The following is a 27,489-nucleotide window of genomic DNA, read 5'->3' as shown; positions in this document are numbered from 1 at the left end:
ACACTCACCAACTGACTGATTTCACAGCCCTAGCTGCGCTACTACCAGCTATCACAGAGCCACCTGTTGTTCTGCATACACAATATGCCTGCAGAACTTCCACACGACACATATACGTTTGTGATCCGTTCGCATATCCACAAGAACAAAATAGTTGCCATGACTTTTGCCCCAATCCTCGTGTTATCTTGTTGACAACTTCTTCAGTTATTGTACCCGATTTTTTGACTTATAGTACGCTGTTGTTATCAGAGCTAACGAGCTCATTGTTATTCGATTTAATTGTTATTTGTTTAAAATCTTCTATCAAACAAATTTTAGAAAAAAGAAGGGAAGAAAGGAAATATTGTAATTTAGTGCTTTAACTTATGCACTGGTCGTTTCCTTGTCCGCCCATTCACCTTGTACTACATCTCTGTCCCACGATATTCCCGTAACAATTATTATTATTATTATTATTATTATTATTATTATTATTATTATTATTATTATTATTATTATTATTATTATTATTATTATTATTATTATTATTACGGAGATACCCGTAGAGCACAAAGAGGTAAAAGAAGGTGTGGGCTTGAATGGGAATAACTACGATATCAAAATTGAATTAAAGTTTAAATAAAGGTTATATTTCTTAAAGAAAAACAAACTTAACAATCTTTCACTTAGTGAAATAACAATAACAAATTTAGGGATTAAAATAGAGACCACCAGAATAGGGAATTCAACAATTTTGGGCTTCAAACCCAAGATTTACAAATTTTGATCTACAAGATCCAGTTTACACAATTTACAAAGTCTCGATGTTTAGACAAGGACGAGAAGATCCCAATTTAAGAGCACATTGCTCCAACAACATTACAGCCTTCCAGAGGCGCACCTCAATACAGCAGTTGAATTTAGAAAACACAGAAAAGAGCTTACATGCTCTCCAACTTTAACAAATTTCTTCCAGCCCGCTTAAGGCAACATTAGAAAACCTTACAATTTCTGGCCTCCCTAGGCGCAATTTACAATTAACAAAAGTTAGTACACAGGGGTATCTAGTACCCAATCTGCTGCGCCTTCGTGGAAAAAGAATAACTTAATAATTAATGGCCCGAACACAAAATGAATGGAGTCGTATACTTGAACTCCTAGATAATGAAGAATAAACGCCTAACTGGGCTCTCGGCCCAATGATACAGGGGCTAATCCCAAGCTACTGAGGTGACTCGAATGAAGGTAAATTTAACACATCACAGGAAAGAAAAACAGTTACAAAACCGTAGTCACCGCAAACCAAGTTGAAGGGGAACTCGAGAGTGTAACGCACTCTCTATCCCCGATTTATTGTTTTAAGAATTTATGAAGTTTTTCATAAGCCGAAAGAAGGTTTACATTTTAGGAAACGGGTTACATAGTTAGAAATTAGGACCTTCCCCTCGTGTAAGTCTGCGGAGGTAGCTACAGAAAAATAAGTCTGGTGGACATTACCATGGCTGCTGGTCTGCTGGCGAAGAATGAGGCGTCCCTGCCTCCTGTCTTAACACACACACTCAGAAATACGGCGATCAAGAGACAAGGTAGCCAGGAAAGCCCCAGCTTATATACACGAAGGGACGATTCTAGAGTGTTCTGGAGTAATCAGGACACACCCTCACAATTTTATTGGTAAATTCAAAAGTTACACCCAAGAAGCCTGTGATAGGCTGAAAAATAATTACGGAAGATTCTTGTGGGCAGATTCAAAACTGACGGAATGAGAAAGATGTGTTGCAAAATTTGAAAAAATATACAAAAAACAAATGAAAGTTAATTTACTTGATATAATACATAAACAGAAAATTTCTTTCAATAACAACTTCTTATACCTTGCACCAGATTGCATGAGCATATTTTTTTGGTAATGATATCTATGGAGACATGTCCAGACTTCTTGAAGTAAACAAACACAAAGCAAATAAATCCAGTCAGTTTAGGCAACTTCACTAATACACTTACTTGATACTTCAGTAGTGACATCTTCTGATTAAAGTCCCAACTTCATGTAGTAGCAGTTTCACATTTTATTGGATAGAGTTCATTAAGGCGCTTCTTTGGAACGTGCGGAGTTGCGGTGTACCTCCCGGTACAGACCTCATCCCCCCAAAGGCCCTTCCTTAGGGTGACATAAGAAATTTGACAGAAGAAAACAATTTTTCCAATGAAATTTTTTAAGCTGTTAAGTCTTTTTCGAAAGTTGATTTTTAGAACATTTGTAAAACCAGTTTTAAAGTCTCCTTGAGATCGTAGAAGTTAATCACATGCTGATTAGATTTGATGGCAAGACCTGCCGCCGCTACCGATACACATGGTGAGGTCACTCGGAGGCTCCAATTACCCTCAGATACACCTCTCCCGCTACGATAAGAGGGGTAGTCGTGGTGATGGTCGCCGCAGATTAGATGTAGATGTGCGGTCCCCAGACAGGTTGGCGGTGGAGATACCGCACTTCAGCCCTTGCCGGGAAGATGGAGTCCGGCGCGCCGTCCAGAAGGAGACGTCACTAGAGTGAAGTGGGCCCATTCCCCTCTCTGGTATCTCTCGCCAGATGTTGAAAGACGGCCACAGACGGCTGAGGGGCACTTAAACAATAATATTTGGGAGACATAGTTGTGTTGCGGGAGTTTTGAGAGTACGATCTTTATTTGTGAGAAGCAGCCCGGATGGAATGTGGCATAGAGAATAATAATAATAATAATAATAATAATAATAATAATAATAATAATAATAATAATAATAATAATAATAATAATAATAATAATAATAATAATGTCCGCTTCCGCGGTGTAGTGGTTAGTGTGATTAGCTGCCACCCCGGGAGGCCCGGTTTCGTTTCCCGGCTCTGCCACGAAATTTGAAAACTAATACGAGGGTTGGGATGGGGTCAACTTACCCTCGAGAGGTCAACTGAGTAGAGGGAGGTTCGATTCCCATCTTAGCCATCCTCGAAGTGGTTTCCCATTGTTTCGCACTTCTCTTCCAGGCAAATACCGGGATGGTACCTAACTTTAGGCCACGGCCGCTTCCTTGTCTATCCCTTCCAATAATCCCATCTCCAACATGGCCCCTTGTTTAGCATTGTGGGTGAGGCTGCCTCGGCGATGTATTGGTCCTCCTTCCCTGTTGTATCCTCAGATCCAAAGTCTCACGCCCCGGAACACTGCCCTTGAGGTGGAGGAGTTGCGATATCTCGCTGAATTCGAGGGAAAAATCAACCCTGGAGAGTAAACAGATTAAGAAAGAAGAAGATAATAATAATAATAATAATAATAATAATAATAATAATAATAATAATAATAATAATAATAATAATAATAATACACAATAAAAAGTGCTTTTCCCACCATGCAAAGATCAGACACTATAATACAGTAATCAAGCCGAAATTCTTATATGCCAGCGAGACCCTTACACTAAACGAGAAGGGTGACTTAGAAAACATTTTAAAAGAAGAAAGAAGAATCCTGAGGAAAATTCTCGGCCCCCGAAAAACAGACTGAAAAATAAACTGAGATCACGCAACGTGACAGAAGAGCTTTCCAACATTGCAGCAGACATCCGCAAAAAACGTCTGAAATTTTATGGGCACGTTTCCAGACTGCCGGCAAGTAGACTGACACACAAGATTCTCACCTATATAGAACATCTAAAAAAATGTCTATGGGTATTGATAGTGAAGAAGGATCTGGAAAAGCCCAGATGAACTCAACTGACACCGCGGACAGAAACCTCTATAGGAAAAAAATTGACGGATGGAAAGTGCAACCAGAGAACGAAGTGAAAAAGAAGACTGGAGCAAAGTGAGCAGAAGAACGAAAAGGGATCCACGGGGAAATGATGAGATTTGTTTGGGAATTCAGAAAACAGAATCGTTATAACTTTGCGTGATCCATTGGGTCCATACGCATATAATAATAATAATAATAATAATAATAATAATAATAATAATAATAATAATAATAATAATAATAATAATAATAATAATAATAATAATAATAATAATAATAATAATAATAATAATAATAATTGAATAATAATTTTTAAAGACATATTGTACGGATGATAATCTTACTGATAAGTCAGAATGGAAGGATTATCACAGAATATTATTAAATATGTCTTAGGATGTGTGGAATAATAATTTCGTGTGGCTATTTCTAGCTGGGTGCGAGTCTTGTAAGGCAGGCCCTCCGATGAGGGCGTGGCGCATCTGTCATGTGGAGGAATCTGAGGGTTATTGCGGTGGAGGCTAGTGTTATGTGCGTTGCAGGGATGTTGGGGACAGCAAAAACACTCAGCCCCCGAGCCACTGGAATTAACCAATGAAGGTTAAAATCCTAAACTCAGCGGCGAATCAAACGCGGGACCCTCTGAACCAAAGGCCAGTACGCTGACCATTCAGCCAACGCGTCGTACAGAATTTGTGGTGAAGTTGTTAGTCAATTCTCTACAACATGACACTTGTGAGAAAGTAGTTGTACATAAAAGGAAATCCTTATCCATTCATTTCTTTCAAGAATAGAGGTAATCTGGATGTTCCTACGAAAATGTTGTTCATGTGTGCAAACTTAGTGAGATGTATTTCCGAGAGAATAAATGTAATGATTTAAGCTGTGTCATGAAAGGGAACATGCCTAATTTAATCACAGCTGTTGTACGAAACTTTTTAAGGTCACATACCTGAGATCTAAACCCAAGGACACCTACGTTTATCGCCTTATTAGTGCAATTTCATTACAGTGCTTGAAAAAACGTTTGAATCATGCTGTAAGAGATTTGAATAGAAACAGATTTGATCGTAGATTGGTCTGAAACAGGTGGCTTTTTTAAAAAGCATTTATACCATTGTTTATCTTTCTTAACAGTAAAATAAAGGACCTAGGTCTAATTAATCAGAATTATTGCTAATATTTCTGAGTGATTTTAATCATTCGAATTATCTCCTGTCCAATATTCCTGTTTCGATTATTATTTTACATTATTGCTTCCGGGGATGTGTAGTGATGTAAGATTGCGGCGGCCGCACGCTGTTGTCTTCAGTATTCTTTGCTCACTGCTACTCTATATCTGTATGTCTGGACTGTCAAAAAGTATTCTTTGCATGTGCATGTTGTGGTAGTCAAGTAGTCAAGAGGAATAGAGAGTTTTAGCATATGGTAACAAGTTGCAAAGCAGCACTGGAGTGGACGATTTAATTTTTTAGCTAAATATTGCTGCCTTTGAATGAAATACAGCCATGGCGTGAGTGTTATCTTTTTGCACCATATGTTCTTAACATTTGTGTAATATGTACCCTAAACGTGATCTGCATATGGTAGTACCTATTACTGTCAGTCTAATCAGGTTATGACAGTTAAACTTAAATCTACAGCTTGATAGCCTATATGATTTATTTTGCATTGGGATATGTTGTCGTGTACTTATCGAAAGTTGGATTATGGTGTATTAATGAAATACCTGTGCTCTTCGTGTGTTGAATTTAAATGTCATGTATTAATAATAATCATATTAGTAAATAGTAATGATAATCTTAATATCCAGTTTTCATTTCATATTATCAAATTACGTTTTCTAGAATTATAGTGAACAGACCAGAGTGGTTACTAAATGTATATTTGGATGACATGCTGCATTATTAACCTCACTCTCTGGCCGTTGCTAATGGCAACAGTTTTAATTATTTATAAAAATGTAAATTATATAAAAAATTACCTGGATTTCTGTCCACTGGAAATAAAATAAATAACACTATTCCCTTAGTACTCAAATGAACAATCACCATTCATTGACCTTCACAGTCTGTGATGCAACTACAACGTTGCTCAGAGGACTTTTCCCCTTGGTGAAACTTTCAGCCCAACATTTCACCCCGTTTACCATCATACCATTGTCTACTGTCCATCTCTTCCTTTTGTCAAGGTCGTTGCGCAATCACAGTCTCTCACGATCCTGTATGTTATTTATTACTTTATATTTACTATTCATTTATTTATTAAGACTATGGCTAATATCACATTGCAACAATTAAATGGGAAAAATAGGTACAATATGAATCAAGTGCACGTTTTACCTCTTCATTGTCCTGCACAGAATCCCTGGGTAGTTCTAAGTGAGCATCAATACTATTGGCGCCAGGCAATCCCAGACATCTCCTCATACAAGTCACATTACATTTTATACAGTATGGTCCGCAAAAGACCGTACCTGTGATTCCAGTTCTTTATTCATATCAGTTTAGATTTCTTCGAAAACATGTTTCAGTAAAGAAACGGACCATTACCAGTTCATTTGAAGGCACCCGTATATGCTATTAAATTTATTCATTAAGTTACAAGGAATGAGTAACTGAGCAAAGCAATGGGTATACCAGCTTCTGACATCTGACAAGAAAGTAAAACTTATAAATGGAATGAAATGCCCTAGCCTGAAAGAAAGGCTTCATCCTGGGGCAGTTTTTTTTTTTGGGTGTATTGATGGTGAGGCCAAAACAGTCGCATGCGCTCTTGAAACTGCAGCAGCTCCTCAGGTGTACGTAAGAACAGGTGATGCAATGTCATCATATTGCAGTTCATTTATCCTGGTCTCATGATTTAAGCGACATGAACAAAGTCTAGTTGAGTTGAGGAGACTTCCATCAAGGTAGGCCTAATATCTAAGATCCATGCCATAGGTGTTGGTATGTGATGTCACAAAGCATAGAAGCCGCATACAGAGCAAAGAGCATTGGGGCAATAATACACCTTTGCTTCAGTCCATAGGAAAAGCATTAGAGAACCACAAGTTATTCAAATTAAATGGGAGGTTTTTAATACTGTCTCATTTCTGTTTGGTGATAGCTACACATTTGCAGTAAATAATTTTTTAATATTCATACTGTAGTGGCAATGAAATGTGTTGGTCACAGCAGTATTTGTATTACATTGGAAATAAATACATTTTAACAACTATGTTAAAATGTAAAATATTTAATGGGAGGTGACTGGAACTAGACCGAGGGGGAACAAAAGTAGAGGTGGATGACCAAAGTAGAGAAAGCAGAGGAGAGTAAAGGTACGAACTGGCCCAGAGTGATGAGAGGAGAATGGTGGAAGAAGAGCAGAGGTGGTGGTCATTGGTCTATTACCCCGACCTGATGGGGAGTCGGATAGAGGATGCAGAGGAAGGGGAAGAATAAAATATTTAATAATAGTATGTTTCTACCGGGCGAGTTGGACGTGCGCGTAGAGGCGCGCTGCTGTGAGCTTGCATCCGGGAGATCGTGGGTTCGAGCCCTACTGTCGGCAGCCCTGAAGATGGTTTTCCGTGGTTTCTCATTTTCACACCAGGCAAATGCTGGGGCTGTACCTTAATTAAGGCCACGGCCGATTCCTTCCAATTCCTAGGCCTTTCCCATCCCATCGTCGCCATAAGACCTATCTGTGTCGGTGCGACGTAAAGCAACTAGCAAAAAAGTATGTTTCTATATAGGCCCTATGTTTGTAATAAATATATAGACATTAAATACTGAAAATGGACTACTTTAATATTCTTTGATTCAGTAGGAAATTCATTGTATGATAATGAGGTAGAGTATGCTGTACTTTTAGGGTAAATCTTGAAGAAATTGATTTAAAAAAGTATTATTTACATTTTGGTGGTGGTGGTGGTTGTGAGAGATCCTGGTAGCAAAGTCTGCTTATGTTAGTAGCATATTAAAAATAAAGAAAAAGAGCAACAAAAAAAAAGTTATCAAAAGCAATAAATAACATAGCCTAAAAAAGAAAATTGATAATTTTACTTACAAGTGATATAATAATTACAAGCGATGTCAGATATATTCACACGAAATTGATAGAATATACTTGAAGTATACCACTACAGTTAGCAAAACTTAATTAAGAACTCCACAACATTTACAGTTTGTGGACTTAAAGATGATCAAGGATTAAAGTTGTTCAAGTTGAACTCTTTTTACTATGTAACATGTGTATTTTTGTAATAATCATTTACACACTGAAAGAAACAACATTCATTGACCTCACGAATTAGGTACGAAAAGTGACTAACACAATTACACTGGAAAATATTAATTCTGTAGTCTTAACTGTAATGTTGGTAGTATAGTTATATAAAATAAAAAATAATGTGCTTGGTTTTATATCTCACTAACAACATTTCTATGGTTTTTGAAGATGCCAAAGAGCTGAAATTTTGCCTTGCAGGAATTTTTTTATGTGCTAGCAAATCTACTGACATGAGGTTTATGTATTTGGGCACCTTCAAATACCAATGGACTGAGTCAGGATCGATTCTGCCAAGTTGGGTTCAGAAGGCGGTGCTTTACTGCCCAAGCTAATTTATGTAAACTGAAATTATTTGAAGATTCAGAAGTGATGTATGTTGAAGTTTTCGGCCTTGGGCTATTGGAACCTCAACAGACCTGCCATCAGCTGCCGTAGTCTGTGTTACTGAATAGACGTACTAGAGAAATGAGGAGTGAGGTAGTTTACCGTTGCTTTCCTCACTGAGCCATAAGGTGCTATTACAAATCAGTCTGCCAAGCTCACTAAAATACATATTCCAACTAGCCGTATGAACAACACATTTATACCATGCATCAGGAATGGCATTATTAACATTGTTCATACCTCGGTAATTTTCATATTGCTAAGAATGAGACTGAGGTGGTGGTGGTGGTGGTGGTGGTGGTGGTGGAGATTGTGGTTATTGTTTTAATAGGAAGTACAACTGGGCAACCAGGCACTGTTAACACTAATCAGAGGGGAAAAAATGGAAGGGATCCAACACTTCGAAAAGCAAAGGTATTGGCCAAAGAAAGACAAGGGCCACGAGGGGCGTGAAGACGATCTAGGTCTCGAATGCTCTAATACCGTTAGGGTCGGAAAAGAATGAGTTGACCAAGGGAGGTCAGATAGGATAGATGGAAGTGAGGAGCCTGGCATAAGTAAGTGGACCAATGCCAGGACTCAGCTAAGGGCCCCATAGTCATCATCTGACGCTCCGAAGTTAAGGGGCCCTGGTAGTCTCCTCTTGCAACAGGCAGAGGATACTGTGGATATTGTTCTACCACCCCTGCCCACAGGGGGGAGATGAGACTGACATGAAAATGAAAGTATGAAAGTGACAAACTTGATGTAGCCCATGCCTGGAGTCACATTATAGTCTGCAGTAGAAGTGGTGCAGGATCCAAAATATTTTTTTATTGGAATCTTCTTGTAGAGGGTTTCTGAAAAGTCTGTAGGGTATGTAAAGAAATAGTTAAAACTACCCTAATTCTTTTAATTATTATTGGAAGTTCCCGTCTTGTGGTGTATTTCCCACAGTACTGAAGAAATAAAAAATTACATGGAGACATTTTTCAAGTCTTATTATTCTTCAAAAATATCACATTATTGTGATAGCATGCATTAAACAATGAAAGGATGGGAAGCTGTTATTATTCCTACTGTAAGGGTAGCTATTCTGCTTCTTTCTTCTCATATTTCCTAAAGCTGTTATTGTAGTGTTAAAGAGATTGATCTTGTGAAAGGTAATTTGTTAAGTTTTGGTTCTATTTGTAACCAGTTTTTCTTTTTTCTTTTTATCCGTACTAAGGTTGAACTTGTTATTGCAGGTCTAAGGTCACTTTCAAAATCATTCTGACTTCTGACCCTAAGCTTCCCTTCAAAGTGTGAGTATCTGTTTTTCTCTGAATTCATCTTTTATAGCTGTACTTTCTCACTATTGATGCCCTTAAATGTTAACTTAAGCTATTTACAAAGTCTTAAAATAACTGTCAAATACATTGATGCAAAAAGGATAAAAATTACTACATTCATTGTAGTGTGAAGTAAGTATTGTTCAAAATTAAATAAAATCAGCATAATAACTGCACTATATTTCATTGTAAGTTATGTAATTTTTAATTCTTTCTTCTACTATTATATTTAGAATAATTTCTCATGAAAATGTTCGTAGATTAGTGTTAGGGTTTTCTTATGTCTATTTTTCTATGAAACATATTTTCCATTTAGTTATGTTTTGCTACTTTGCTTGTTATAACATATCTTGGATTATGTTCTGGATAGAGTTTTGATTACTACATTAATTGTACTGGTAATTAAAATATTTAAACAGTACCTAAGTTAAGAAAGTGTGTTGTGCAGTTTGACTGTAAGTTTTCTTATAAAATGAGTGATATGGAATGTGTCTTCTACAGGCACACACTTGCCGAGGTCCTAGAATTCCATTCAGAATGGAATCTGTTGAAGATCGTACTTGTATTCTTAACTTCCTTGCTGCTCCTTCTGTTAATTTACTGGTCTGGAAGTGGTTCTCTGGTTTTCCAACAGATATTCAAAACAAACTTTTAACGTTATCAAACTATACAACTTGTTATTGCATATATATTACATATTCAAAATACAGTTGTACTCAGCTGTGCCGGGAACCTGCTTGTTTACGTCTGATGCTCTGTGATTAGTTACAGCATCGCGCTTGGTCTGTGACCGCTCAGTTTATCAGTTGATTAGTCCGTGGTGATCCAGTGGTTCCTTTCCCTTTAACATTCTTTTTTTTTGAGTCGACCAGAAAGCCGCTAGCCCCTAAATAACATAAATTCCATGCTGAATTTGCCGTATTGTTTTTGCATTTGAAGCACTCGTAAATTACTTCTGTTCTGTTGGTAATGTGAGACTAGTGATGAATGTACTTGGTCCACTGACGTGCCCGTTGTGCGCCCTGCTATCGTCTGCCAGCTACGATGGATAAAATACTAGTGCCTCCTGGCCTGATTGTAATCATATTTTGGATGCAAAATTCCAGTAATAATCTCTGAAGGAGATAAAAAACCAAATAGCTAAAGGCAGTCTTACTTTCCTCTTCTGTAATCATATTTAAATTTCTTCCCTCTTAACCCACGAGTGGACGCACGTGAGACTTTCTCTCGCATTAAACTTCGTTTAAAAGAAATATATCTACAATTTTGCGGGGCATAAGAAGGAACGAATTACGGAAATGAGACGTAAAGACTGCGTTTTACAATTTAGATAAAAGAAAATGATTATCTGTGTATTACAGAAACAAAATACTCCTTAATGGAAATTGATCATTAGTTCAGTCACATGTAAATACGTAATATTCACAAGAGTGCCGGGCTGAATGGCTCAGATGATTAAGGCGCTGGCACTCTCAGCCCAAGTTGGCAGGTTCGATCCTGGCTGAGTCTGATGGCATTCGAAGGTGCTCAGATACGTCAGCCGTAGCTTTACTAGCATGTAAAAGAACTCCTATGGGACAACATTTCAGCACGTCGGCATCTGCAAAAACCCCCAAAAGTAGTTATTGGGACGTAAAACCAATAAGATTGTTATTAATATAGAACTTTGACAGTTACAATACAAAAGCAAGAATAAAGTACAATAGGTCTTCTCTCCAACATTTGAGTTAGCTGGAGTTTGTAAGAGCATTTATTTCCCAGCATTCTTCCTCGACTCATAATTTTTGAAGACTCGTATATCATTAATTGCAAATGGAGAACGTTATGCACACGACTTAAGTCAAATACTAACGCCTAAAACAGCATAAATTTTCCCTCTCGACTTCAACGTAACACCAATGCCACTGCTCGCGCGATGAGTGAACCTCTCACACAGGGCGCATAAAACTCGTATGAATTTTTGTTCCGACTAGAGGAGGGGATGCTTACGTTTCAAATTTGAATCACCTTACTCACAACAGTTATCAACTCAGCTAGAAGAGGGAACAGTCACCTCCCTTGCATCGCTGAGAAGTAAACTCACAATACAAAATAATCTGAGAGAAAGTCTCATATAGCGACCACTCACAGGTTAAATACCATTCCTTACAATTTTACATTCCATTTGTTTTGTTTGCCTTACCAGTAATAAAACCTTACATGTCACTTACTTCCGTGAATTTTCTGAAATAGTCTATATTTCTCCTTTCGTCACTGGCAATCGTTCAAAGAAAGAATTATATAGGGCAGTCGGGAACCGCACGAACCGGCTATATGAATGTTAGAGGGGTGGTCATATTAATAAATAATTTGAAAAATAACAATTCGATATCTCGCGCCTATGCCATTGCTGAACTTAGCAAATCAGATTGCTTCATGGGCGAAATGAAATGGCTTTGCGAAGAATAAACTTCACTAGGGAAGGGATTTGAACACAGACCTACAAGTTGATAGGATTTTGCCATAACATATACACTACGCTGATACCAGTTGAAACCCACAGCGTGTTTGTGTTTGATGCTGATTTCTCAGCATGGCTCTCAGGCTGGTCTGAGCCACATGCAGATTTAGCAACACTGCCTTGTAAAGCCCAGTTGAATTTTCCTGTGCAGTGACTTGATCGGATGACTTCAGCAGCTGATAAAATGACTGTGGCATGAGATATCGATTTTTTTTCAAAGTATTTATCAATATGACCAACCCTATAACGCTCATATACCCGATTCACATTCTGACCACCCTGTATATATGCAGCAAACATGAACTCCGTATGTAATGAATAGTAATTCAAAACTGATGGTGTCACTATTTCTCTATGATCTGTGAAGATTGAATAGTATTTTATTTTAGTGTTCATTGCAGTACATTCAGAAATTTGAAATAACAACCAGGTCATTAATATTGTGAATGGTTTATTTCAAATTTTTGCGTGTGTATATATATTCCTATGTGTATTTTAATTTCCAGAAGTGTGACTCTGTGCTGTACATTCAGTACCTTTAAATGTTGTATCATGGGCTGTTTAAAACCCATTGTTAGGAAGTTAATCTGTAAAGCAGAGAATTGAATGGGTTCCAGCAAAGGGGGGCAGCATTGTTGTCTAACTAATCTATACAGCCAAGTAAGTTACCAGGTGTCCACAATTAAAGTTATGGCATTCAGCACGGTACAATACTGGCTGTAATGATCGTAGGAGTCTGAAATTTTGTAGATAATTTAACTAAGCAATGTGATCACAAATTATATGCCACAAAAATTATTAGTTCCAGGTTTTGCCACCAGGCAAAATATGGTGCTGTAAGCGGTCAGAATGTGCAATATTGTGTAACTCTGATGTCAGAATGGTTCTTCTGGTGGAGCTGTATTGGGTCAGTTCCTTGGTTGTTGCGTGGTGACTCATGTTGATTGCTTTTTTGAAGTAAATCTTTGTTGTAATGTAAGAAAGTGGTACTTTTCTGTATGAAACATAATGCCTATTGGGAAGGGAGACCGTGCACTGATAGTGAAGTCGTTTTATCAGAATTGCAGCAATAGCAATACTGCATTACGGGAATATCGCTGACAGGAACAGCAGAGAAGAGGTCCCATGACAAGTAATGGGCTAAAGAAAATGATTAAGAAATTCGAGGAAACAGGTGAATTAGGCGTCACACCAGGGAGAGGATGGCGGCCCATCCCCAGGGATGTTGTTGATGAAGTTGCTGTAGCAGGCCGTGCAGCAAATTCTCCCAATTCTGTAACCAGTGCTCGAGCTGTGTCACGTGAATTGTCGCTACCCCGGTCAACAGTTCACAAGATTTTGTGGCGCATTTTACACTGGTATCCCTACAAACTTCATACTGTTCACAAATTAAAGCCCCAAGATGTTGCACAACACCGTGACTTTGCCCTTCAGTTTCTGGCGCGTGTGGAAGTGGACAAGATGTGGCCAGGGGATATTCTGTGGACTGATGAGGCGCATTTTACTGTGCAAGATGCAGTGAAAGCACAAAACTGTCGCACATGGGGTTCGACTCCTCCAGACGTTGTGCAGGAACAACCATTGCATTCAGCTTACTCGACTGGTGTGGTTTTACAAGCTCCTTCATTCTCAGTCCGTTTTTCTTTGAGGAGGTGACCCCTCATGGGCCTGTTAGGTGTACAGTGACATCTGCACATTGTAGGGACCTCCTTTTGCAGCATGTGACTCCAGCTTTGCAGGAATGTAACCGTGACCACACTGTTATTTTCATGCAAGATGGGGCAACACCACATATCGCTCACCAGGTGAAAGAATTGCTTGGAGAAACCTTCAGTAATGAGTGCATTATCCCTAGGCATTTTCCAGATTAATGTCCTTTGAGGTCCCTTGACTTAAATCCATGTGACGTCTGATTGTGGAGAAATTTGAAAGATCGTGTTTAGCAGGGACATGTCCGGTCTCTGACTGATCTAAAGGCTAGCTAGCATATGACCACATGTCGCACTGATTTCAATTGATGTGCTGCGGGCAACTGTCGACCATGCCGTGTTGTAGATGCAGCATGTTGCCGAGCTCGGAGGCCATATTGAACAGTGTTTGTAACCATAAACACTTACAAACCTCCCAGAACCACCGTTATCATGTGTTTGATCTTTTCTGCCTTTTTTTTTTTTCTATGACCCCTACCATTGCTTTCAGTGCCATATTTTCACCTGATGGCAAAACTTGGAACTAATCATTTTTGTGGCATAATTCGCAAGCGCATTACTTAGTTAGCATATCTATGAAATTTCAGACTCCTACAATCATTACAGCCCGTGCTGTATCACACTGAATACCATAAATTTAATTGTGGACAACCAGTATTATTTGATAAATGATTTGATATGATAATCAGATATGTGGGGAAACGACACAGAATGGAACGTTGTTGTAGTGGGTTATCTCATCTTACCAAATGTTGACTGGGAAGGGAATGTGAACGGCAGAAAGCATAACCAACAAATGGTGAACAATCTGGGATGGACTGTGCTGAATCAGAAACTGATGGAACCAACTAGGAGAAAATATTCTTGACATGCTGCTGATGAAACCAGATGAGCTCTAAAGGGAAACTGAAGTGGTAGACATTAGAAGTGATCATGAAGCTGCTTTTGTCGTAGTTAAAATAAATGTGATAAAGAAAGGTTGTAAAAGTAGGACTACTAGGCATAATAGATGCATGGGAGAATTTTTAAAAAGCAGTTATGATCAGTGGAAAATGGTGAATAAATGAACAAAAGGCAGAAGAATTGTCAGCAGAATGTAAAGATATTTGGGTATAATGATAATGTTCAGGAGAGGGGTAGGTAATGTTGGCGAATTACTGAAAAGTATATATGTTAATAAAGACATTTACAAACACTACAAAAGTAGAAAGCTAGAAAAGCAGCTGGGATTGACAATATTTCTGGGGATATACAAAAGGTAATGTGTTGGGATATACAGTAGTGCCATATATGAAATATTTGATTACTTTTTGCATGAAGGAGCAATACCAAATGAAAGGAGAGATGCACTATTAGCCCCAGTGTACAAGGGAAGGGTGGTAAACATAAAGAAAATAATTACAGGCCAGTCAACTGGTTTGATAAAAGTCAATTCAGGTTTAAGAGAGATTATTCCAGCAAGGTTCAATTTTTAGGATTCCAGCAAGGTATAGCAGATATCTTTGATTCAGGAGGTCAAATGGACTGTGTCGCTATTGACCTATTGGAAGCTTTTGATAGAGTAGATCATGGGAGACTACTGATGAAATTGAGGGCTATTGGACTAGACAAAAGAGAAGTTGAATGAGTGGCTAAATTTCTAGAAAATAGAACTCAGAGCATTACAATAGGTTAAGCGTTAACTAATTCATGATGGTGGTCCTACACGGCAGTATTATTGTACCTTCATTTTTTCTTATATATAGGCCTAAATATGAATAAAGAACTGGAATCAGAGAGAAGGCTATTTGCGGATGTTCTTATCCTGTATAGTAGGAAAAATCACAATATGAAAATAAAGCAGGAATTCAAGAGGACGAATTGGGGCAAATATTTGTTTATAGGAAGGGGAGTTAGGGATTGGCATAACTTACCAAGGGAGATGTTAATAAATTTCCAATTTATTTGCAATCATTTAAGAAAAGGCTAGGAAAACAACAGATAGGGAATTTGCCACCTGGGCAACTGCCCTAAATGCAGATCAGTAGTGAAATGGCATATGGCTTTTAGTGCTGGGAGTGTCTAAGGACAAGTTCAGCTCGCCAGATGCAGGTCTTTTCATTTGACCCCCGTAAGCGACCTGCATGTCGTGATGAGGATGAAATGATGATGAAGACGACAACCAGTACCACTATATGAGCGGCACCGTGGGTCAGCGTTGCCTGTGATTGGTACCCAGTATGTGAGGAACACCACGGGAAAACCGGCGCCCGTGACTAATACACCTAGATGAGGAACCTTACCTGTTTGCGTTGGCTATGAGTGGCGCCATTGTGTGAGAAACACCATAGGTCTGCGTTCCCTGTACGAATTGCAATACTTGTGAGTAGTACCCTCTTGTGTGGACCACCGTGAGTCTTCGCTACTTTTGATCAGTACCCCAAAATGACAAATACCATGGTTCTACTTTACTCGCGACATGTACCATTCTGTGGGGCCTTAGACGTGAATTTAGCACCCCTTCAGACATCAAGCATCATTGTGCTTTATAAATGGTGCCTTGGTCAGTAATACTCTAATTAACTACCTTCTTTTTGAGTCTGATCCACTGTTTTGTTTGTTTGTTTGTTTGTTTTTGTTTTTTTGTAGGGTTCATGTCCATCCATTCATTCTTCATGACATTTTTTATTTTATTTTGGTCAGTGGATGAATTTGAATTTTTTGTTATTTCGTACCATTAGGGACCGATGATCTCGATGTAAGGCCCCTTTAAACAACAAGCATCATCATCATCAATTTATTACGTCCAGTCATACATGTTAGCTGTTGTGTATTCTGCTTGTATCTTGCTTCTCCCACTCTGATCATGTGCTCTTTGGTTTGAATAACATTATTGGTTCTTTGTTCCCTTTTCCAGTTACAAAAGTTATGATGATACAATACTTCTGCCATAAATTCCACCAATTTTATCATCCAGTATCCACTCAGATAGGTACAAAAGTGACAAATGTTTGATAAATTTCCAAGTTCTTTGAAAACATTTAAGAAATGGCTGGATAAACAATTGATAGGGAATCTGCCACATGGGTGACAGCCTTAAATGCTGATGATTTGATTGATTGATTGATTGATTGATTGATTGATTGATTGATTGATTGACTATTGCTCCAGATGAAATGGCTCTTAACCAAAGATCAGTTTTTTTCGAGAGACTGTTGTTACTTCTTGCAGTGAATTTATATATCATGTTTTGATATTGTAATTCCTGCATTAGGTGTAAGATGACATAACATGACACATTTGACACACCTGTAGAGTTGCATGTCTTTTCTTAATTGTTCATTGCACAATAAGGGGATGCTGGAAATTCATGTAATGATTTTCAGATGGGTACAGAGTCCAAAGTTTATAATCATGCAAAATAATGCATGTACTCTCAGTACACAATTTCTGGTGGAATTTTCTCAAGGTAGAATGTAGGATTGGCCATAGTGATAAGTAAAAGCATATAACAGGGAAATGTATTTTACTAGAGTGTGAGGATTTTGATCTGCAAGTGTAAAGAGGTGATGTAAAAGATGTATTATTGCTCCATACTAATATGTGCAGTAGTGTCCTGGACTCTCATGAAAAGAAGTGGTAGTAAAATCCAGTCCATTGAGATGAAATTTTTAAGAAGTGTAATAGGAAAGACAAGAAAACACAGCGTAAGAAATGAGCATGTCAGGAAGGAAATTGGAATAGAAAAGCTTTCTCACAAAATGGGGAGGTAAACTTGAGTTAGTTTGGACATGTTCAGAGGGTGGAAGGGGGAATCATAATGAAGGTAAGATTGAAGGAAATAGACCAAGAGGTAGATCCAGAGTAAGGTGGTTTGATTCAATCAAGAACAGCATAATATAAAGAAACCTGAATTGGATCATGTTGAAGAGCAGCAATGGTGATAGGATAGAAAAAGATGGAAAGGTGTCATTAACATCCCAACCCAGCTGGAACTGGAAACGGGAAATTGATGTTGATATCCCATGTATAAGAGAGACCAGTTAGCCTTGGCATACGTGTTTTATACACGGTGTTCCAACAGTGATGCAACATTATGGGAAATTGAGTATATATATATAAAAGAATGTCCTGACTGACTCATTCATCACCGCAGAGCCAAAACTACTGGACATAAAGAAATGAAATTTACAATGTAGGTGCTCGCTAAGAGTATTTTTTGATATTCCATCGCTAATGGGGTGAAAAGGGGGGTGAATTTTTAAAATGAGTGTATCTATATCTCAAAACTTTAAAAGTTTACAGATGTAAAAATTGGTATTTAGAATCTCCTTCAAAAATAAACATATGTTGTTTTGGTTTTGGAAAAACCCACTAGGAGAGGTGAAAAAAGGGTTGAATGCCTTTAATGAGGATACTTATATCTCAGAAACTGAAGACATTACAGACCTGAAAATTGGTATTTGGAATCTCCTTTATAAATAAACATATTTTTTGTTTTTGGAAAATCCAATTAATGGGGGTTAAACAGGAGTGACAAATGGGATGAATTTTTAAAAAGACTATCTACCGTATATCTCAGAAACGTAAAATGTTAGACGTAAAAATTGGTATTTGAAATCTCCTGTAAAAGTAAATAAACATGGGTGATTTGTTTTCGGAAACTCCGCTTAAGGGGAACTGCAATGGGGGTGAAATTTTAAAATAAGCATGTCTACAGTATATCACCAGAAGTGAAAGATGGTATTTTTAATCTATTAAAAATAAAGCAAGATGTATATTTTGTTTTCAGAAAAAACACTTGGGGGGTAAAAATGACTAAAAATGGGGTTGAATTATTTTTATTAGGATACCGATATCTCAAAAACTGAAGATGTTACAGACGTGAAAATTGGTATATGGAATCTCCTTTGAAAATAAAGAAAAACGTATTTTTTGTTTTCGGAAATCCACTTAAAAATCCATTGAAAAATTAGTTGAATTATTTGTATTAAGATACTATATCTCAAAAATGAAAGATGTTGCAGACATGAAAATTGATACAGTAGAGTCTCGTTAATCTGAACTAAGTGGGACTGGAGACTGTTCGGATAACTAAATTTTCGGATTAACCGGAAAATATTTTCTAATAATAATGTTATTGCTTTTACGTCTCGCTAACTACTTTTACAGTTTCTGGAGACGCCTAGGTGCCTGGATTTTTTTCCTGCAGGAGTTCTTTTACGTGCCTGTAAATCTACTTACACGAAACAGACGTATTAGAATACCTTCAAATACAACTGGACTGAACCAGGATCGAACCTGCCAAGTTGGGGTCAGAAGGCCAGCGCCTCAACCGTCTGAGGAAAATAGATACTGTAATTTGAAATGTCCATTCTTTAGCAGTTACATTAATAAAATACTGTATGAAATTACAGTAGGGTAGTTAAGAACCCGTAGAGGAGAAAACGACAATGAAAATGACATTAGCGAGTGGATGGAAGCTTACTGTCATCAATTATACAAACAGGCCAAGAAATTGTAGCTATGGTGGAGAAAGAATCTGGAGTTATTGAGGAACAGAGTGACGATGAAGGAGACCACAATGAACAACTAGTGCCATATTCAGATGCTGCAGCTGCCTTAGAACTTGCTGTACGCTACCTCTAGCAAACTCCACTGCTACGCCCACTGATGTGATGTTTATGAGATGCTGGTTTAACACTGCGTCTTCGAGTAGGTTCCAATCACTACAGTAAAAGAAACTAACAGACTTTGTAAAGATAAACGACCAGTGGTTGATGGTTTATGATGTATAATTATGTTTACATTAAGTTATTCTAGTAAAATAGGACTAATAAAATGCAAGTAAATCTTCTTTCTATAATATGTTCTTTCATTTCAATAAGGAGAATTTTTTAAAAATTGAATATTTCAGTTCAGATTAACCAGACTTTCGGATTAACGGGACTCTAAGTGTATTTGGAATCTGCTTTAAAAGTAAAGAAACACGTATTATTTGATTTTGGAAATCCGATGAAGGGGTGAGGGGGGTGAATGAATTAAAAAATTAATTGAATTAACTGTATGAGGATACATCTAATAAAAACTAAAGTTGTTACAGACTTGGTATTTGGATCTCCTTTAAAAACAAAGAAAAACACATTTTTGTTGGGAAATCATCTTGGGGGGAGGGGTGAAAAGGAGTTGAATCACTTTTATAAGAACACATATCCCTAAAACTGAAGATGTTACAGTCGTGATAATTGGTATTTAGAAGATCCTTTACTAATGAAGAAGCAAGTATTTTTTCCTTGGAAAATTCACTTAACATTGGAGGGGGAGTGTGAAAGGAAGTGAAACAAGTGAATTCTTTTTATGGGGATACTTATATCTCAAAACTGAAGGTAACAGACATGAATATTGGTATTTGGAATCTCCTTTAAACATGAAGAGACACACCTTTTTTTCTTTGGGGGTAGGTGGGTAAATCAACTTAACAGTGGTGGGGTGAAAAAAGGAGTTGAGACCAATTGATTTTACTGTTCATAATGTACTTGATTCTGATCATAAACAGATAATTTGTAATCTTTCCTGGGTTTGTTTTCAAGAGCCATCTTTTCCTTTGTTGAACTTAAAGTTAGATTACAATAGATTCTCCTGGCATATAAATAAAAATTTAAACACATTTGAAATAAACGATAGGAATGATATTGACCGTGCAATTGTTCACCTCTATAATAAGGTCAATAATGCACGGAAGTACATCATTCGTATTGCCAGAAATCCCACGCACTTGCCTGCGCGTGACAATGGTACTGGTCACATTTTCAGCAATGACAATGGCAGCAGATGTAATTTACTGCCAAGTAACGGGTTTGCATCTTGCTGTGGGGTCCAGAACATTAATAATAATAACAACAACAGCAAACTAAATTCAACTAATACACCCTCCTTAATAATAATAATAATAATAATAATAATAATAATAATAATGTTCTGGACCATCGTCAAATTGTGCGGACCGCGCTGGAAACGGGTCCTGGCTGGGTAATGACACGAATGCAGTCCGGTTGTGGGTTCAGTACCGCCAAGGCACCCAAGACGACACCATGCTGGATCTCCTCAAGGATTTGGATTAAAAATGAAAATGCTTATAGGAAAAGATGGCAAAGATTTAGGGACCCAACTGACCGGGCAGAATACCTGGACCTAGCCTGGGAAGTACAAAATCGATTGCTGGAAAGAGAGATTGAGAAATGGGAGGAACTTTGCCGTAATCTCTCAAAAAACGAGTCAGATCGCAAATTTTGGCGGATTCTCTCAGAATATGAGTCAGATCACGAATTTTGGCAGATTATACTGTATATGAATTATAAATTTCAGTATAATACTGTAGCGAAGCACGGGTATCTTGCTAGTGTTACATAAATTATTGAAGTTGGCTCCATTATGCAATTTTTATAATTGAATACACAGTAAACTTCAGGCAACTGTCTAATTTTGTATATTTTTATTATCTATTCCACTTGCATTCCACTTGCACTAAGTAAATATAAAACTTCTCATTTTTATTTTTATTGGAATTTGTTTAGATAGATTCAGAGCGCAGTGAACTAAGTGGAGACTGCCCCTGGCCTGCAGGAGGAGGAGGATCATGTAAACACATTGCAAGTGTGTGTTATTATATCAACAATGAATGTTCCTTCTCCAAGACTAGTCTACCACAAAAGTTGGGGGGATACCTAGTGCTACCAAGTTCTAATATTTGCATTGTTACTACCGGGTGAGTTGGCCGTGCGGTTAGGGGCACGCAGCTGTGAGCTTGCATCCAGGAGATAAAGGGTTCGAACCCCACTGTCGGCAGCCCTGAAGATGGTTTTCCGTGGTTTCCCATTTTTACACCAGGCAAATGCTGGGGCTGTACCTTAATCAAGGTCACAGCCACTTCCTATTCCTAAGCCTTTCCTATTCCATCGTCACCGTTAGACCTATCTGTCATAGGTTATGATTTTCATTTTCGTGTTGACGTACAACACAATAATAAATTTCAAATATTTTACAAAGTACATTGTGTTGAATGGTGGAACATCCCTCATATCCTATTATATTAGACCTATCTGTCGGTGTGACGTAAAACAAATTGTTGTATTTCCTCAACAGTCAGTCTCCCATCATGTAAGAAGGGTGGCATTACAACAACTATGCCGCAACCTTTCATCCGTGTTTTCATTCCAGGGAACCTTTTGTCAGCCATTACCTCATCACCAGCTTCTAATGATGACGGCAGTCCGCTATCATCAGTGGTAATAAATGTGTCACTGTCCCTTCCACCATAGCACTTAGATTTAAAGCTGATCATACCATTTGGTGTGATTCCTATGAGAAATTTCACTGTATAACATCCCTTGTAATGTGAATGCTGATATATTACATAGTCAAGTCTGCATGGTTGTTCAAATCTTATTACTGTGCAGTCTATTATTACTCTCCAATGGGGATATTTATTTGGAAATTCTGAGGGCATAGTTTCTTTGACACTTCCTCTACTGAGCCAAAAAACAAAGTTTGCCATAGTCGCTGCAAGAGTCACAACTGTCACCATAAATATTCTAGATACTCTAGTGCTTATAGATACCATACAAAACTCTCAATGCTGAATAAGACAAACCAGTTTTCATCTTCATTAAAAAAAGTAGTAAGCAGTTTGCTTTAGTAATTTTTAGTTCCTTCTAATGTGGCAACTTCTTTAAAAGTAAATTGAAAAACTCTGCATTTACACTCGTCAAGCCTCTGCGTTCAGGATCTTATTTAATGGACGAGTAACCTTCAAAGCCTATTGGTTCAATTAATTAATTCATCATCATTATTATCTTTTATGTACAATACCCGTACCTAGGTCAAAGCTGACGGAAATACTTGTTTAAGTAGCAATATCATTACCATCAGTCGTGCAGGTAAACACAAACTCTTGTGTCACACTATTACTTACGACAGTTTCCATAAATGCATCCATGAATTTACTCCTATTGTTACAGTCTACTTCTAGGATCTCATTCTCTTCTTACTTTTCTTTCTGTCCTATTAAAACGTTGTTTTGAAACTCTCAGCAGCCAAATCATTTGAAATATTCCTTTTCTTATATTCTTTTGGAAAGACATAGGGACATATGCAAAATTTTCAGGATGACAAGACCAACTATTACCAATGAAATGAATACTGCAAATTCTTGAGTGTTGCTTCCCAACAGAACCATCTGGACTAATAGAGAGAAGAAAATATATTTTTGTGTAGATCTGTAATTTCTTTCTAAGATAATATTGTCAGTGAGTGAAAAAAGACAAAACCTTACTGTTTACATTTCACTGATTGAGTCCATTTTTGCCACATTTCTGCCTCTGTAATTCTCTTAGGAAAAGAATGTAATATCACGTAAGTAGTACTACTTCTGTACCTATTGTAACACCCTACAGCACAACACAGTACGGAACTTTCCTCCCTTTTTCTTTCTTCATTTTCATACACCCTACATTCATGATTCCATTTAACTGAGTGAAGCGACAAGTCCAAATTGAATTCATCCTGTGGGCAGTAGAGTGTCGTGCATGCAGCGTATAGTACAAAATTATAGAGAAGACTAGAACGTCAGCAAAATCTCGTATTTATCACCAAAATTAATTGGTTTCTATAAATGACGAGAGAAGAATAGGAAATACTTATACAAATGTTTTCCAGAGAAGAAACCAACAAAAGAGAGAACAGCTCTGAATCCCTAAAAACGCAAAAAGGTGGGTGAGTCGAGAACACTTTCAAAATGGGAAAGTAAATGTTCATTCATAACCAAAGTCCTTTCAAGGACTGCAGGAGAGTAGTTTAATAAGCACAAGAGATAATGCGACAGACTATAGAATATAAAAATTCATACATAATTGCAAACAGGTTAATTAATCCATTTAATTATAAACCTCTCACCAAATACAAGATACAGCGAATTGTCCCAAAAAGGAAGTACTAAATGTCCCACAATAGACAAATTAGCCTGGTGATAATAGAAAGATAATTGACCAACAACTAGAAGGATATGGGAATTTTTTTTTAGGAGTCTTAAATAAGTATCATGTATACAGTAGTGTCTATCTGTTCTCATAGTAAACAAGCTGGTAAGGGAAGGAAGGATAAAGGAAAGTTGGAAACAATCAGGCCATGCACATCTAAAAGAGAATTAAAAGAAATTTTAATAGAGTCCAAATCCAGCCTACCTTCTTAAATTTAGAATCGTGGGAGACACCACGCAGAAGTAGAAAGCCGGACCAAGTGGCTTGGACGGTAGAGGTGCTGGCCTTTTGACCCCAACTTGGCAGGTTCGATCCTGGCTCAGTCCAGTGGTATTTGAAGGTGCTCAGGTACGTCAGCCTCATATCAGATTTACTGGCACCTAAAAGAATTCCTGTAAGACTAAGTTCTGGCATCCCAGCATCTCCGAAAACTGTAAAAGTAGTTAGTGTAACATAAAGCCAATAATTTTATTATAGAAGTAAAAAGATGAATTTATTGTTTCAAGAAAGAAGCTTCCGCTAGAGGGAGTAGTTAGTGTTGTATTACCTCATTCTTTTCTCCTGCCTTGGCACGGTGATGAGAAGTTGGAGCATAGATGGCAAGAAAGATTAGCCAAGGAGACTCTTAGCTCCATCCAAGGAGGATTCCAGACATAGTGAGCCGATGCCACATCCGAACTAGCTTTTCAGTCCAACTACTCCGTGTTCACCAAGGCAGGGCATAGAGAAGACGAGAAAGTTTGAGAGCTTTGTGAGGAAGTAAAGTGACACATGTTACAAAATGATGTCACAATTCTGGCGACGTCAGGCAGGCAGTAGACAGTTGATGGTGCGTGAAGAGCAGAGTAGGTAGTGAAGTAAATGAATGTCGAACAGGGAAAGTTAAGTGTAAGTTCATGAACTTATGTAGAAAGTTTATGGAACACCAGAGTGGAATTGACAATTTCAGCAGTAGACACAAATAGTGCAGCTGGCGATACAAGGTAAGCAGACTATGTTAAACGAGCAAAGATTCCAAAAGCCGATGCTGCAGCAAATGGGACAATGCTAGGGAGATGATGAAGATGATACGTAGCTGTGAAAACTAAATATGCAATTATTTAATGCAAGTGAACAACAAGTATCAGATGAAGTTGTTTAGAGAAAGACAGTAACATGAAAAGGAACACATGATAGGTCAGTATGGGGAGAGGGAGCAATAGAAAGAAGAGACAAGAACAGACATGAAACAGCAAGGACTATCTCCACATCCCCATTGAACTCATTTCAGCGTCCTACCTTAATCAGGAGTGCAGGCATCAACACGTTGAGGGGCAATCTTGACATGGCCTTGATATGGGAAGTGTAGGGTGAGAAGAAAGAGAATAAACAAGTGTGTTCCTTTTTATGTTACTGTTTTCCTCTATATGACTTGATTTGATACTTGTTTATTCCCTTCTATTAATTATCTTTATCTTATGTCTTTTCTCTTTCCCTTTGCTTATCCAGCTTATTCTTACCCTCCGCTTCCCACATCAGTACTGAAGATACGGCAAGATAGCCCCTCAGCGAGTCAGTTAAGAGTAAACCCTTTACTAATGGTTTTCTTGGTTTTCCCATATCTCCATGTCTCTTCTCAGTTAACTCATTACCGTGTCCTTGTGCAAATCTGTTTAAAGTGCTGAGACAGAAATCTCAAAAATCAGAAGATTTTGCCAGGATATGTGATGTTTGATCTTGATATCTGTCGTTCACTGTCACATTCTGGTTTTTTCTTTTCTCTGGCAGTCATTTCTGTTGGTAGTATTTAAAGAGATCATATTAGAAATCATCTGCTCTGTTAATTGGAATAAATTGTCAGGCTTGACTTGTGGTATTTCTTTCTTTGACAGATTGGAGGAAGTAAATGCTTAATTCTCAATCTCTCTCTTCAACATTTGCATAGCTGTTTATGATGGCGGATGAGAAGAATACAAAGAATGTAAAAGATACAATTGAGTATTTTGATACTTTCCTCAAACTTAATGAAGATACAGTGTGGATGGAATCTGCTACTGGAACTGATGTGAAAAGTGCTTTCAAATTAGCTTCATTTTTGGAGAAATTCTATCACTCTCTTGAACCTCATAACAGATTGCTTAGTTTTGAAAGAATAATTTGTGGATGGTGGAAAAGCAGAGGTCGGACAAACCCTGTAGATATTTCAGTTTTTGAAGAATCTTGTGACCTAATGCTTATAGCATTCTTGAACAACCCTAAAGCAAGGGATGAAATAGTACTCTTAGCTATTAACGAGTATTTGAAGTTATGTTCCAAAACTAGACTAGAAGAGCTATTGGATACTTTACTGACAGAAGGTATTTCATATCGTATTTTATTTCTTGCTTTGTCTTCTCTTAAGAACAATGGTGGTAAGCAGATTGATTTAGAAGTTGTGTTAACCTCAGTTTGGTGCAAAAAAATTGAGTGTGGCAATAAGCATATTGTCCAAAAACAAGTGTCTGAGTTATTGAATGATAATAAATATATAGAAACATTAATGAAGATTTTATGCATGAAGGATGAACTGGGAGAAAAGAATAATGTTAAACTTGTCATTCTAGAAACTGTACTTACAAGAGTAAATAGTTGGGAAGAGACTTTCTGGTGTGTTTTATTAAATAATGTTGATCAAGCTGTTCTAAGAAATGTATGCACCATCTTTTCAGACTTACTTTCAGCTTTGCTTTCTTTCATTGTATATATTAGTAAGGATGTGTCATGTGCGTGTAGATGTGGTCCAGATGAGAGAACATCTTATCAGTGGATCGCAAAGAGTAAGACCTCTGTTGTGTCAGGACAAGAGTTTGAGACTATTGTGAAGTTATTGACATCTCTCTACCAGTCGAGAAGTCGCACTCGTGTCCATATTAGACAGTGGTTAACAGATCTGAAGAATGGTCCTTTTTGTACGATATGGGAAGATATTGAGGCTGTGTGTGAATCGTAAGTGTTCTGTATTTGACATGCTTGTCATGTTTTATAAATACTTTATTAAATAAAGAGTATGAACTTAAAAAAATTAGTGTTTTCATTATTGCAACAAAGTATTACAGTTTCATTCTTTACATGTTGACTGTTGTTAGGGTAGTCAGATTTGCTTATTTGAGTGATGCTGTAAACTATTAACTGTCACATGTAAGCTAGAAAAGTACCTTAGTTTGTGTCAGGGTCAGTTCACTGATTTTATCTATTATCTTGTCTAGTTCTGTCAGAACATTGGTTTAAAGACTGACTGTACAAGTATCCTTTTCCTTTAAAATTCCTTTTATTCTGCAACATATTTATCATCATTGCCAGAGTTGAAATTAGGGGATCTACATGATATGAAATAAAAATTGCATTGTATAGAATTTAAGGCCACGACCGCTTCCTTTCCAGTCCTAGCCCTTTCCTGTCCCATCGTCACCATAAGACCTATCTGTGCCGGTGCGACGTAAAGCCAATAGCAAAAAATGAAAAGAAGAATAATTTAATTCCCTTCAAATTCAGATTATATATGTCATATATATCGATGGTGCAGAA

The 27,489-nt window shown here is 37.6% G+C and overlaps 1 protein-coding gene across 2 annotated transcripts in view; it reads left to right on the top strand.

The window, feature by feature from the left end:
* Positions 1 to 5,127: 5,127 nt before the first annotated feature.
* Positions 5,128 to 27,489, top strand: part of Ufm1 (Ubiquitin-fold modifier 1) — a 99,591-nt gene continuing 77,229 nt past the window's right edge. The window contains exons 1-3 of one of the 2 annotated variants that reach the window (XM_067135444.2): positions 5,128 to 5,268; positions 9,641 to 9,697; positions 25,818 to 26,986. In XM_067135444.2, coding sequence (XP_066991545.2) covers positions 25,877 to 26,914 — 1,038 coding nt within the window. In that variant the 5' untranslated portion in view covers positions 5,128 to 5,268; positions 9,641 to 9,697; positions 25,818 to 25,876 and the 3' untranslated portion in view covers positions 26,915 to 26,986. Of the gene's footprint in view, positions 5,269 to 9,640; positions 9,698 to 25,817; positions 26,987 to 27,489 lie in introns of those variants that run through there. The other variant, XM_067135445.2, reaches the window with a different exon arrangement.

This window comes from Anabrus simplex, chromosome 1, assembly GCF_040414725.1.
Source record: "Anabrus simplex isolate iqAnaSimp1 chromosome 1, ASM4041472v1, whole genome shotgun sequence".
Lineage (NCBI taxonomy): Eukaryota > Metazoa > Arthropoda > Insecta > Orthoptera > Tettigoniidae > Anabrus > Anabrus simplex.
Note: the sequence above shows the minus strand (reverse complement) of the source record. Positions and strands in the feature narration are given on the sequence as shown.